Source organism: Castor canadensis, chromosome 5 (genome assembly GCF_047511655.1).
Source record: "Castor canadensis chromosome 5, mCasCan1.hap1v2, whole genome shotgun sequence".
NCBI classification, from domain to species: domain Eukaryota; kingdom Metazoa; phylum Chordata; class Mammalia; order Rodentia; family Castoridae; genus Castor; species Castor canadensis.
The window spans coordinates 11,396,860-11,409,452 of record NC_133390.1 but is presented as its reverse complement, the minus strand read 5'-3'; the positions used below and the strand labels follow the sequence as shown (position 1 = coordinate 11,409,452).

At 48.8% G+C, this 12,593-nt stretch overlaps 1 protein-coding gene across 4 annotated transcripts in view; it reads left to right on the top strand.

Moving 5' to 3' along the window:
• The window catches only part of Eva1c (eva-1 homolog C), an 85,350-nt gene extending 76,506 nt beyond the window's left edge, over nt 1-8,844 (top strand). For all 4 annotated transcript variants that reach the window (XM_020165694.2, XM_074072805.1, XM_020165693.2 and 1 more), the window contains one exon: nt 8,279-8,844. In XM_020165694.2, coding sequence (XP_020021283.1) covers nt 8,279-8,652 — 374 coding nt within the window. In that variant the 3' untranslated portion in view covers nt 8,653-8,844. The remainder of the gene's footprint in view (nt 1-8,278) is intronic.
• The last annotated feature ends 3,749 nt before the right edge of the window (nt 8,845-12,593 follow it).

Here is a 12,593-nt window from a genome sequence, read left to right as displayed (position 1 = left end):
GTAAATAAAATAAGTCATGTTCTAAGAAGGCAGAGTCGCTTTTGGAGTCTCAATTGTTACCTCTCATGGTTGTCAAAAGCCTTCCCTTGTTAATCTTCCCTGTAAGGATTGATCAGACTCAGTCTTCCTGAACTGGCAGGGCCAAAGGCTTTCACAGAGCTGGCCATGTCGCAGCTCCTCTTTGGGGAGGGACCATCAATCTCCCCTGCCATCTTCTCTGCTTATCTATCTTGGAAGGTTGACTGCAGGTTTCCACAGTGCCCTCTGGCCTGCCTGTTCAAGAAGGCTGTGTACCTTGGCCCTCCATCCCCATCACCAATATCTGACACAGGCTACTTATGAAATAGGGAGAGGTGAGTTTGGCTCTGGATGGTTCTGTACGGTCAAGTTTAAGATTGGGTGGCCACACCAGTTTGGGCCTCTGATAAGGGAGGCAAATTGTGGCAGGAGCACCTGTCAGAGTGAGTAGTCACTTGAGGCAGAGCAGCGAGACAAGAAGAAAGACTAGGATTCCATAATCCCCTGGAAGGAGATGTTCCAATGACCTAAAGACCTTCCCCTAGGCCCCACCTCTTAAAGGTTCACAGCACCTCCCAAATGTGCTACACTGAGGACTAAACTTTTACATATCAAAGGGGACACTCATCTAAACTATAGCAGAGTCCAAAACCTTTGACAAAATATACATTAATATAATTCATAAGAGTATATATTCAAGGCCTGCCGATGCTAGGACTGTATCCCCCCGAGGGAAATAGAGGCCTAAGGAAGCATCTGTGGTGACAAGAACTTGGCCCTGACACTCTGTGGTTGCCTCATCTCACCACATCAGTATTTCTCCTGTGGATTGTCATGTGGCCGGGGGTTATTTTATAACTACCCTCCCATTTCTGTGCCTTGCTGCTCCTGGTAACTGTCAAGGTCAAGAAATGTAAAGATTTTTATTGTCAGAAAGAGTCCCATATTCTCAAAGTCCCCAGACAGCCCCTTGGAGAAAGGGCAGCATGAAGTTCCTTCAAACAGAAGGTAGCTATGGAAGAGAAGCTGTGACATCACTTGCTGAGCTGCATCCATGCTGTGCGCTCTGCTGCAGGGCCTGATCGTAATCTCTCCACAGTCGCCTTGGTTGGCTTGGGCTTCTGAACAAAATACCGCAGACTGGGGATCAGACAACAAACATCTATTTTCTCGCGGTTCTGGAGGCTGGAAGTCCATGAGCAAGCTGCCAGCTGATTCTGTTTCCCATGAGGGCTGTCTTCCTGTCTTGCAGACAGCTGCCTTCTTGCTGTGTCCTCACATGACAAAGAAAGGGAGAAAGACAAAAAAAAGAGGGATGACAGGAGAGAGAGAGAGAGAGAGAACCTCTTCTCATAAAGCCAACAATCCTATCAGATTGACCTTGTTCTACCTTATTCAGCTCCCAAAAGCCCACCTCCACATACAGGCGCACTGTGGGTTAGGACGTCACTGCATAATTTGGAAACACACAGTTCAGGCCAGCCCTGACACTGATGCCTAATCTGTACTTGAAGATGCTCAGGGATAAAAGAACGGAGCCATTTGCCAAGGACACCATGGACAGTGGCAGGGCCAGGACTCACACTGCCAACAAGGATGTCACTGGCTTCTGTGAGCAAGAAGTTTGTCGTTTGGGATTTGGAGGCAGTTGTCTGTCCTTACACCACTCCCAGAAATCACTGGATGAGTTTATTTGCACCGTGCTGATCTAAGCACAAGGAGACTAAACTCCTAAGGGCAGGCGTTTGTTACCACGTTCACTGTGCTTTCCCTGTGTGTAGGACAACGCCGATGCAGAATAGGAGCACAGATGATCACATTCTGAGCCCTGAGCTGATTTTATGGCTGTCCTGTGCCTTGATATCACCCAGGATTTGCTATTTATAGATACTTTATTAATGGGAGGGCTTGCTGGGCTGTTATTTGGCTTTATGGAGGGACGTTGAGGCACATTCAGCAAACCCCAGCAAAGCCTAGCTGTAACGTCCAAGTCAAAAACAGTTACGAATGCATGGCATTGGACGTTGGTCAAATGAAGTCATCACAAGATACTCATGGCCCAAATCACAGAGGCTTGTGAGGGTCCTAGTGGGACAGGTGCCACTGTGCTTGCCTATGTCACTCTTCAACTGGCCACCCTAGGTGTGGGCAGTAGTGGTCCTGGCCCATAGACCATGCCCTGTGGTACATCAGATCAAGTCACCTAAGATCAAGTGAACCTAAGCAGACAATGGGCCAACAGCAAGCATCACACAGAGCTGAGTGCCATCCTCACCGATGCTGGGAAGAGGTGATCAGCCAACTTTCAGGTACATCCCTGGCCCTACTGTGGGGGTGTGGCCCAAGGGCTGCACAGAGGTCCCTGGACACCACCTGAAGGAGAGGCCACTCATGGGAGTAGCTAGGAACCAAGAGCAACCAGGGAAGGTTCTTGCCCAAACCAGCCAAATAGTTGGTGCACTGAGTGAATCCTGAAGTTCGGGCTGCAGGTGCACGCCTTATTCAATCAGGTATCCATGGGGACAAGTGAACAGGAGGCCAAAACAAGGAACTTGTCCTCGGCTAGGAAAGCATAGAGGTTGGTGGAAGGGCAGCAGAAGGTTCAGGTTCCCCAACAAACTGTTTCTCCTGTGGCCATTTGAGTGAGAGACCTGTGAGGTGGTTTTTCCCAACACAGGGAAGGGTGTGTGTGTGTGTGTGTGTGTGTGTGTGTGTGTGTGTGTGTGTGTGTGTGTGTGAGAGAGAGAGAGAGAGAGAGAGAGAGGGGGGGGGGGGGGGAAGGCAGTTTGCTAGCAGGCTCAGCATGAGCCATTGTCCCCTGGCAGATTGTGCCTGAAGGGACTTATTTATTTAGACAGTCTGGCCTCAGAGCATGACCCCTCTCAGTCTGCCTAATTAGTGTTTTATTGGCATCTGGCGTTGTGGTGCTTACCTCATCTGTGTCCGCAGACATGCTTTTTGTGGCCCAATATTTCCGTCTCTGCTCTTATCTCTTGGGACTGCGGCAAGTGTGTGACTTCAGCCCTCTGGCAGACCCTGCCGTGGACTTTGGGGGCACACGGGGCAACTGGATCACAGGAGAGGAAGGCGAGCCAGAAGGGACAGGCTCACTGCCTCTCCTGAGCTGAGGAGGTGGCATTGTTCCCTATGAAAGGGACCCTAGGATATCAGACAATCCCATGTGAAGTGGAAGTTTAATATAACACATTCCAGAGTCACAGTTCTGTGCTCCCCTGCCGGGGAGGTCAATCAGAAATCAGCACTGATTTGTCACATAGGTATGGGCACTGATGTGTTCCCATGGTCTCTAACCTTCAGTTCCATGATAGAAAGCTGCTGTCACATGCATAAGTGCTGTCAGACCAGGCTTGGGACACTTTGAGCTTCCTCCTGGAGGACCCTGGCTCTGTCTGTTGCCTGACTCTTCCTGAAAGCAGCATGTCCCCAGGAAATGGGACCTTCACCATGGCTCCTGGTATCTTATCTAGACATGATAAATTTGAGCTGGAGTTTATATTGGCCCTGGACCAGAATCTAAAGAGTGAATGGGTCCTTAAAGGCCATTGGCCACCATTCTTAGGCTCCCATGAGTACAATACAGGTGGTAAAATGAAAGTCATTCACTCTTGCCTGTGATGAACTAAGGCTAAACTTAGACCAATACCAACAAAAACACAGTATGAAGACTTTTCAACCCAACAAGAAGAAAGCCTTGATTTTTACAAAGGATGTGATAGAAAAGGGGTCACAGACTGGGTGCCAGTGGCTCACACCTGTAATCCTAGATACTTAGGAAGCAAAGATCAGGAGGATCACAGTTTGAAGCCAGCTAGGCAAATAGTTCATGAGACCCTATCTTGGAAAGATCCCATCACAAAAAAAAAGAAGGGTTGGTGGAGTGGCTGAAGGTGTGTAGGCTCTGAGTTCAAACCCCAGTACCGCAGAAAAAATAAAAAGGAAAGGGACCACAGAAACCTAAAGTAGTCTGATTGCTTCTAGGAGAAAGATGAAGTGCTTTTTATATAAAGCCTGGGGCTGCATAGAGAGCCCTAGCCTGAGCCTGATGTTCATGCCAATGGTAGCCTTGGACAAGTGTGTCAGGCTACAACAGGAGGGATTAGGTTAGCTTGTCTGTAAGGTTCCGCCTGTGTTACCCAATGATCGTATGACTTTAAGCTGGTCAGTTCAGTTGACTTGGAAGCCTCACTCCCATGGCCTTGCCAAGAGTTGCTCACCTTTTCCTTCTTTGGCCACTGGAGTGGCAAAGTGGAGTTGAAGTAGAATTGCCCTAGAGAGTGGTCCTGTGGCAGGAGGTGGGCCCGAACCAAAAGGCACTTAGGATCTTTTGAGGGAGCTCTCCTGGCAGTAGAACACAAACCACTCTCAGGAGATGAGGGAGAGGGGAGCTGACTTCATGGAGCCCCATCCACAAGGCACCAAGCCTAGTGCTCAGTCCATTATCCTCTACCCTAGACAAGTGCAGGATGAGGAGGGAAGGAGAAAGGGAGGAGGGAGGAAGGAAGAAAGAAGGAAGGAAGGAAGGAAAGAAGGAAGGAAGGAAGGGGAAAAAAGGGAAAGGAAGGAAGGCCAAAGACGCTGAGCTAGGAAGCCACCTGACACATCTGCAGAATGGAAAGGCCACTGCAAAAGAGCAGAAAGTGAAGGGAAAGACTCCTGGGATCTGAGCTTAGGGAAGGTGGCAAGCTTTGGAGGTTGTGGTCACTCTCCAGGATACAGTCACAGAATACATGCTGTCAAGGGATTATCATCAAGGATGTATAGAACACATACATGTTAGTCATACGTTGAAGGGAAATGCAAAGAAGTCGATAGAAAAACAAAAGGACAAAGACACGAGCCAGCATTTGGAGAAAAGAAGATGTCTAAGCGTGTGAAGAAACATATGCATAATTTGTAATCAGGGAAGGACAAATCAGGACCACGATAAGATCCAATTCTGTACCATGTCACTGGAAAAATTTAAAAAGTCTGTCCAGAGCAAGGCTGGAGAAGGCAAGGGCTCGTGGGACTTTTTACACATCACCATTTTGAAAAACAGTATTTCCTAAAATTAAAATCCAACACCCTAAGCCCATCCAGTTACCTCCTAGGGCAGGTACACTCTTGCAGTTGTCTATAAGACTGTTCACACTAGCCAAAACCTGGCAATAACCAAGCTGCCTGTCATCAGGAGAATGAGCAAACTCCCCAACACTCCAGGCTGTGGAATACAATACAGCCATAAGGGAAAAAGATGAAAACACCAAGCCCCAAACACTATCTGTAACATTATGCCCTTATAATAAAGCTTTGAGGAACATATAAAGGTACAAACAAATTATATAAAAAGGCAAGAAGAGTAGTAACGACTACCGTCATGTTGTGATCCCCTACTGAGAGAAGGAGGAGAGGAAGATAGAGTACCATGGTTAGACATAGGTTGTACCGAGCCCATCAGTCCCATGCAGGAAAATTATTCATTGCACAAATAATGAAAGTAATTAAGTAAATAAATATCAAGGAGGACCAATAAGTAGAATACATTGTGTCCTAAGGATTACGCCTAATTTAATTCATTGATCTAAAAATCCTTAAAAACAAATAAAGAGGTACAGTAGCAAGTCCATTTTGTGACACAGCCAGTTCTTGAACCTGACTTCGCCCCAAGGAGCTGGTCCCTCACTGTGCCACTCCTTGGACAGTAGGGGAGCCAAATGCTCACTGTTCCCTAAAAGCTAGACCAGATGGAATTTCCTTTGCCCAGAACTAGCCACATCCTAACCGTGGGCGCCTCAAAAAGGACACCAGTGGCTGGAGTCAGTCTTCGTCCCACTCAGCAGCAGTGTTGCTGATGTCAGGGCTCATGGGTTGCATTTTCCAAGGAGGAGGAGCTGAGCCATGGCTGCATGGAATGCCAGTGTCAAGCACCACAGAAGGGAAGGGACTGGGGAGGACAGGGCCTCAAAGGTTTGAGGTGGGGAGCCAGAAGAGGAAGGCAGGAGGATTCTAAGGGAAGGAGAGAGTTTTAGTTCATTTCCTATTACCAACGCCCCAGACTGGGAGAGTTATAAAGGAAGAGGTTTGTTTTGGCTCAAGGTCCTAAGAGATTCAAGGTCAAAGGTCTGCATTTGATGATGGCTTTCTTGCTGGTACAGTCCCAAGGCAGCAAGGAGAGACAGGAGTGCCTGTGCATGCATGTGTGTGTCTGGTCTCCCTCCTCCTGCTAATAAAGCCACCAGGATTCAATCGTGAGGCTCACCCCAATGATCTTGTCAAAACCTAATCACATCCCAAAGGCCCCACCTCCAAACACCATAGCTGGATTAAGGAAGACACTGTGGGGAGACTCGAACTCTATCCAACCATAGCAGATGGTGAGAGTGAGACTGGGACAGACAGGCTCTGATCTGCAGGACAGAAGGAGAAAAGATTGGCTCTCCATCAGACATCTTTTTTGGATTACTGTCAATGACTTTGCCCCACGTGACAGGGTCTCCACTTGTCCAGTCTGGCACCACTCCCAGAAATGAAGAAACCTTTCTTGCACACAGGACACACAGCTCTATTTGAGGTCTACACTTCTTGACTCTTGGGGGGAAGTTGGAAGGGAATTTTTCCTAATAGCACTGCTGACACACCCTGTGTCCTGTCCCTGGCCAAAATTAACGTTGTATTCTGACATCTGTGTCTTTAAGAGCGTGAGGAGATGGTCCCGGTGGCCACAAAGAGCCACAAGCAGGGCCCAGCGACTCCTGAGTTGGCCTGAGCACACGGAAGGAAGGGGACTGGGGAGGTATAGAGTTTCAAGAAGATAAGGCGTCCCAGTTTCTTCTCTGGTCAGACTGTCTGTGAAACTTAGCAGGCCTGGAGTTTGAAAGTCTGTCTGACCTCTGGGGAAGGACAGTGCTGGGACAACAGTCTGCATCATTCACCTGGATAAAGGAGCGCCGATGTGCCTAGAGAGGGTGTCCACTCGGGTGAGGCACTGAGGAAATACCAGGTGTGCCGTGTGCACCCCACAGGCACTCTCTGCTCAAGATCTGGGTTCCAGTCCTGGCTCTGCCTGAAGAGGCTGCCAACCTCCAGCAGCAGCTGCTCCCGGGGGTCCTCAGCTTGAGGATCTATATGGGGGTGGGTGGCAAGCTAAGGCCTGGGGCCCAAATCTACAAATAAAGTTTTATTGAGACTCAGTCATGCCTTGTGCCTTACGCATTTCTATGGCTGCCTTTGTTCTTCACCAGCACAGCCTGCTGTTTGTAACAGAGACCATCTAGCCCAGAAAGCCTAAAATATTGACTGTCTGGTCATTTGCTGGAGGGGTTTGCCAGGTCCTGATGCATGGTATGAGAGAGTTTACTGGGTCATTTCCCAGAACAGAAGTGCCAGGATCCCAAGTGGTGCCATAAAGCAGAGATAATGAGAGTTAAAAAAAGTAAAATAGCTCTGCCCACCAGGCTAATGTGAAGACTAAGCAAATGTGAGACTGTGGCACGTAGTTCATAGTGGCATTCTTTTTATTTCTATTACTAGATAGAAAATCCTTGTGGGCCGGGAGCCAGTGGCTCATGCCTGTAATTCCAGCTACTCAGGAGGCAGAGATCAGGAGGATCATGGCTTGAAGCCAGTCCCGCCCAAACATAAAAAAGAGCTGGTGGAGTGGCTTAAGTGGTAGAGTACCTGCCTAGCAAGCAGGAGGTCCTGAGTTCAAAACCCCATCCTGCCAAAAAAAAAAAAAATCCTTGGGGGTGCACGCAAAGTTACTGAAACTTTTTTTTAACCTAAAGAAAAAGTTCTGATAGCCTGTATCACAGTATAACTTATGTTCATGTATGTACTTTGTACATAAATTAATTCTTCATAACTTACTTTATTGAGCATTTCCTACGAGTCGATGAGTATCCAAAGAGGTTTACCGGAACGAGCTCATTTCATTTCACTATACAACTCTGTAATAAGCAGGTACTATTAGCCCCATTGCACAGATGCAGCAACTGAGGCGCTCACACCACTAGTGAGTGGCGGGTCTGAATTTAAACCAGGGGATCTGGCTCCTGAGTCCTTTTGCCATGCGTCCTCTCCTGTAGGTACATGTGTCACCTGTCTGCAAAAACTGTCTTTGTTAACCACGGGAATAGGATCAGTTAGGTGTGGATGGTCCGATGATGCTGTCCAGGACTGGACAGACATCTGGTCCTGTGGGACTGGCACTGGGGGAGAGTGACAGTCCCCCAGCTCCTGACGTGTTCTCTTGCTCCCTCAGCCCACCCCGAGAGAGCTGCCCTGCTGTTCGTGTCCAGCGTCTGCGTTGGCCTGGTCCTCACACTGTGTGCCCTGGTCATCAGAGTGTCCTGCACCAAAGACTTCCAGGAGCTGCAGCGGGGAAGGGAGCAGCTGGTGCCAGGAAGTGAGGAGGCCGCGGAGGACAGCGAGGAGGACGTGGAGGAGGACTCCTCTGACGCTGAGCTCCCCAGGGAGTCGCTGGAGGTTTGTAGGACTTCGTATCCAGCCTACAGCTCCGTCGAGGCCGCGGAGCTGGCCGAGAGGATTGAGCGCAGGGAGCAAATCATTCAGGAAATATGGATGAACAGTGGCCTGGACACCTCGCTCCCGAGAGACATGGGCCATTTCTACTGAGCCACGTGCGTGGGACACCATCACCCTTCCTGAAGAGGCAAGGGTCCAAGATGCCCCTCTGGTTCTGTCCCATTTGTACCTTCTGTGAAGGAGAATTTGTCACGTCATCCAAGACTGGTGACGTCAGAGAGCTATCAAAGGCACATTTCAAACTGTTTACAGCACATCCCGAAATAAATTAGGAGGGAAGAAGTCTCTGTGGTCTTTACTTCTTTGAATTCATACATTAACGATCCCATGCCTAATGAGAGCTCACACTTATGAAGCACTTAGAATGCTAGCTACTCTCCTCGCTGCTTTTCAGGTACTAAGTCATTTAGTCTTAACAACAACTTCATGAGATAATACTGTTATGCCCATTTTACAGATGAGCAAACCGAGGGTCCACAGATACACTAAGCCCACCTCACTCCAGATTTATTATGCACAGTTTTGACCAAGTGCGGTCAAAACTTATAACAAATAAAGACATTTCAAAGATAAATATTATAAGTTCTCACACATGCATCCCACAGTTCAGTGGATACAGGGAAGCTGTCAGTCAGTCTCGAGTTATCATCAGTTGTGTTTAAATCATTGTCTGATCTGCTCAGTGTTTCCCTTCCCTTAATTTTGTGAAAATACGGTATGCCTCCCAGAAAGCAAATGGTGACCAAAAAGCAAAGTAAAAGTGAATGTGTTTAATAGAAGTGATAAAGTGAAACTTTGAGATTTGCTGAAAGGCGGCATGTCTTTAACAGAAGTTAAAATCCGTGCATTCTGAGCATGCAGTTTGTCCTCAAGGACGGTCTCCTTGGAACACGGTATCCACGGGTGACAAGGATCCACTGTACCTGCAAAAAATTAGACTGATACTCAGGACAGCAAGTCCTCACGAGTGATTCTCAAATGTTTCCATTACTGTTTTGAGACAGAGTCTCTTTATGTAGCCCAGGCTGGTCTCAAACCTTGTTATCCTCCTGCCTCAGCCTCCCAAGCACAGGGATTACAGATGAACACCACTACACCCAGTTCATGAGTGATTTTAATTCTTAACGTTATATGTTCAGAGCCTAGAAGTCCTGAGGCATTTCAGTCTTTACCCAAACCCCCTGCCTGTCCATACGACACCTCTATGTGACAGCCCTGTTGGCCAGTCCCTGCCCTCTTTCTGCACTGATGGTGGCAAAAGGAGGGCCGGAAGTAGGGATGTCACTCTAACTCACCCTGGCTTCCTCCTCTCTTCCACTGAATGGGAACCACAGGATTGCTCTGCAGTTCTGTCTCTAGCTGCATTGTTGGTAAAATACCATCCATACCTGTCTACAACACACTATTCACAACAGTTGAAACAACACAACATCACTGCCTGATGACTGGAGAAACAAATTGTGGTGTACACATATAATGGAATATGATTTAGCCATTAAAAAGGTGGGAACGAACCTGGAAGTTATTCCATGAAGCCACAAAAGACTCCATGGCCTGTGATCCCACATGACGGGAACTATCCAGAAAAGAGAGCTCCATAAAGAGAAAGCCAACTGGTGGTGGTCTCTATTTCTAGTTCTCACAGTTTCTTCTCTGGCTCCTTGAACATAAGTGTTGTCAATCTTGGAGGTGGCAAAAGGTGTCTGTTCATTCATTTTAGCCATTGGAGAAAGAGCTGTGCCCACACTGAGCCCTTATGAGTCTCCCTGCCACCTCCTAATCCGCCCCCCATACACATGTTTTCCTCCCAGGACCCCTGCAGGGGAAGCTGGACGACACCTGCCAAGGGAGGGTCAGCCTTGGTCTGTGCAAATACAGCAAGCTTTTTATTTGCATTTTCTGAACCCAAAGAAGAATACCACGTTCTTCTCATGGAAGGAGCCTGCAGGGTCTTGCCTGGAGTGTGTTTGGATGGGCACAAAGCCCAGGAGGAAAATGACCAAATCAGATTCGGATGAGGGGCTTCCATTGGACCATGGGGGCCGGGAGGAAGCTCCCAGGTAGACATCCACCCAGGGAGCTCGGGGCGCACACAGGCTGCTGCTTCTCGGTGGCTGTGTACGTCATCTTGGAGACAGAGTCCCTGCTGCCTCCAAGCTGTGGGATCCCAGAAGTCCTGTGAAAAGAGGCCAACCCTTGCTGGGAGGTCTGCACACATCACTCCCTTGGTGACTCATTGCCAAGGCCGACTTCCAAGACGCCAGCCACCTGCTGTCCAGTTGCTTTTCTGGATTCACCCAAGCTTGTCAGAGGGGCTGCTGAGGCTTTGTGGACTCCATGGTGTTTCCTGCTGCTTCAGGGACACGCAGGGCACATCCAGGGACCTGCAGGTTTTGGGGAGCCCTCCAGGCAACCCCAGTGCTGACCCACAAATGGAGCAGTGTGTGATGCTGGTGCTCACCCAGATCTCCTTTTCCAAGCTGGGCATCCAGCCCCAGCTGCCAAGGCATGGCGGTGAATGGCCACCCCATGTTCTCACAAGAATTTAGAGAGAGAGAGAGAGAGCACCACAATAAATCCCTTCTGCAAGGTCTCCACCTGTGGACACTCAAGTGTCCAGTGGGAGGGGTCTGTGGCCTGAGGTGCATGCCATTCCCGCTGGCACTGTCACTAAAGGAACACCAAGGACCCTTCTGTCTAGTAAAAGACACCAGGGAGGCTGATGCTGGTGGCCACAACTGTAATCCTTGCTACTCAGGAGGCAGAGATCAGGAGGATCGAGGTTCAAACCCAGCCCGGGCAAACAGTTTGAGAGACCCTATCTCGAAAATACCCAACACACACACACACACACACACACAAATAAGACTGGCAGAGTAGCTCAAGTGGTAGAGCGTTTACATGGCAAGTGTAAGGCCCTGAGTTCAAACCCCAGTACCACCAAAAGAGAGAGAGAGAGAGAGATGCCAGGAAGTCAGCAATCTGCCTACCTGATATCTGGTGAGTCTCAGGAAACAGGTCCCCAAAGATCCTCCTTACAAGTTACTCCATCTTCTCCAGGGGTCCCTGGCAACCTGTTCCAGGTCACCTGGGGAACCAAATTCTGGTGCTGGGACTTACTGGGGAAGCCAGGGAGCTGAGCAAGTGAGTCTTAGTTCACTGTTTGTTGCTGTAACAAAATACCTGGGATTGGGGAATTTATAAAAAGTAAAGGTTTATTTTGACCTGCAGTTCTGGAGGTCCAAGAGCATGGTATGGGCATCTGTTTTGCCCCTGGAGAGGGCCACACGCTGCTCACTGCAGTGGACATGCGGCAGGGGGAGCAGGTGCTTGCAGAAGAGGTTACATTCCAGAGAGGAAGCAGGAGAAAGCTGAGGAAGTCAAATGCCGTCATCACAGCAGCTGTCATGATAACTAACCACTCCCAAGGGCACTACATCAATTCCTTCATGAGGTGGAGCCCCCCCAGCTGCCCCAGCTAATTACCTCTTAAAGCTTCCACCACCTCTCCATGCAGTTACACTGGGGACCCGGTCTCCAACACATGAGTTTTAGGGTACAGACCATATTCACACCATGAAGCAAGCTTCTTATCCACTTTCCTGGGCTTGAGTTGCTCCCCGAAGCCCACATTATGTAGCAAGACCTCCCAAGACACGCCACTCCCCTGTGGCTTCTGCCCCTCACCCCAAAATCCCTGAAAAACCAGTGCAACCAGACCGGACATGACTCTGCCTGCTGGGTTGTTTTGTCTCCTAGCTTCTGCATGACTCGGTCTTAGCTCAGTCTTGGGGGAAACCCATCTGTGCCTCAGTTTCCTCTGCTGTAAAATGACAGAATGATACTATCTAGTTCTGGTGGTGTTGAGGGTGACAGGGCTTTGCTCGTAAGAACAACAGCAATACATTTAAGATTTCATCATCCAAAGGGGGGAGAATTGACTCAAACAGTGTATGCACATATGAATAAAATAAAAATTTAAAAAAGAAAAAAAGATTTCATCATCCATGACTTCTTCCTCCCGAGAGGCA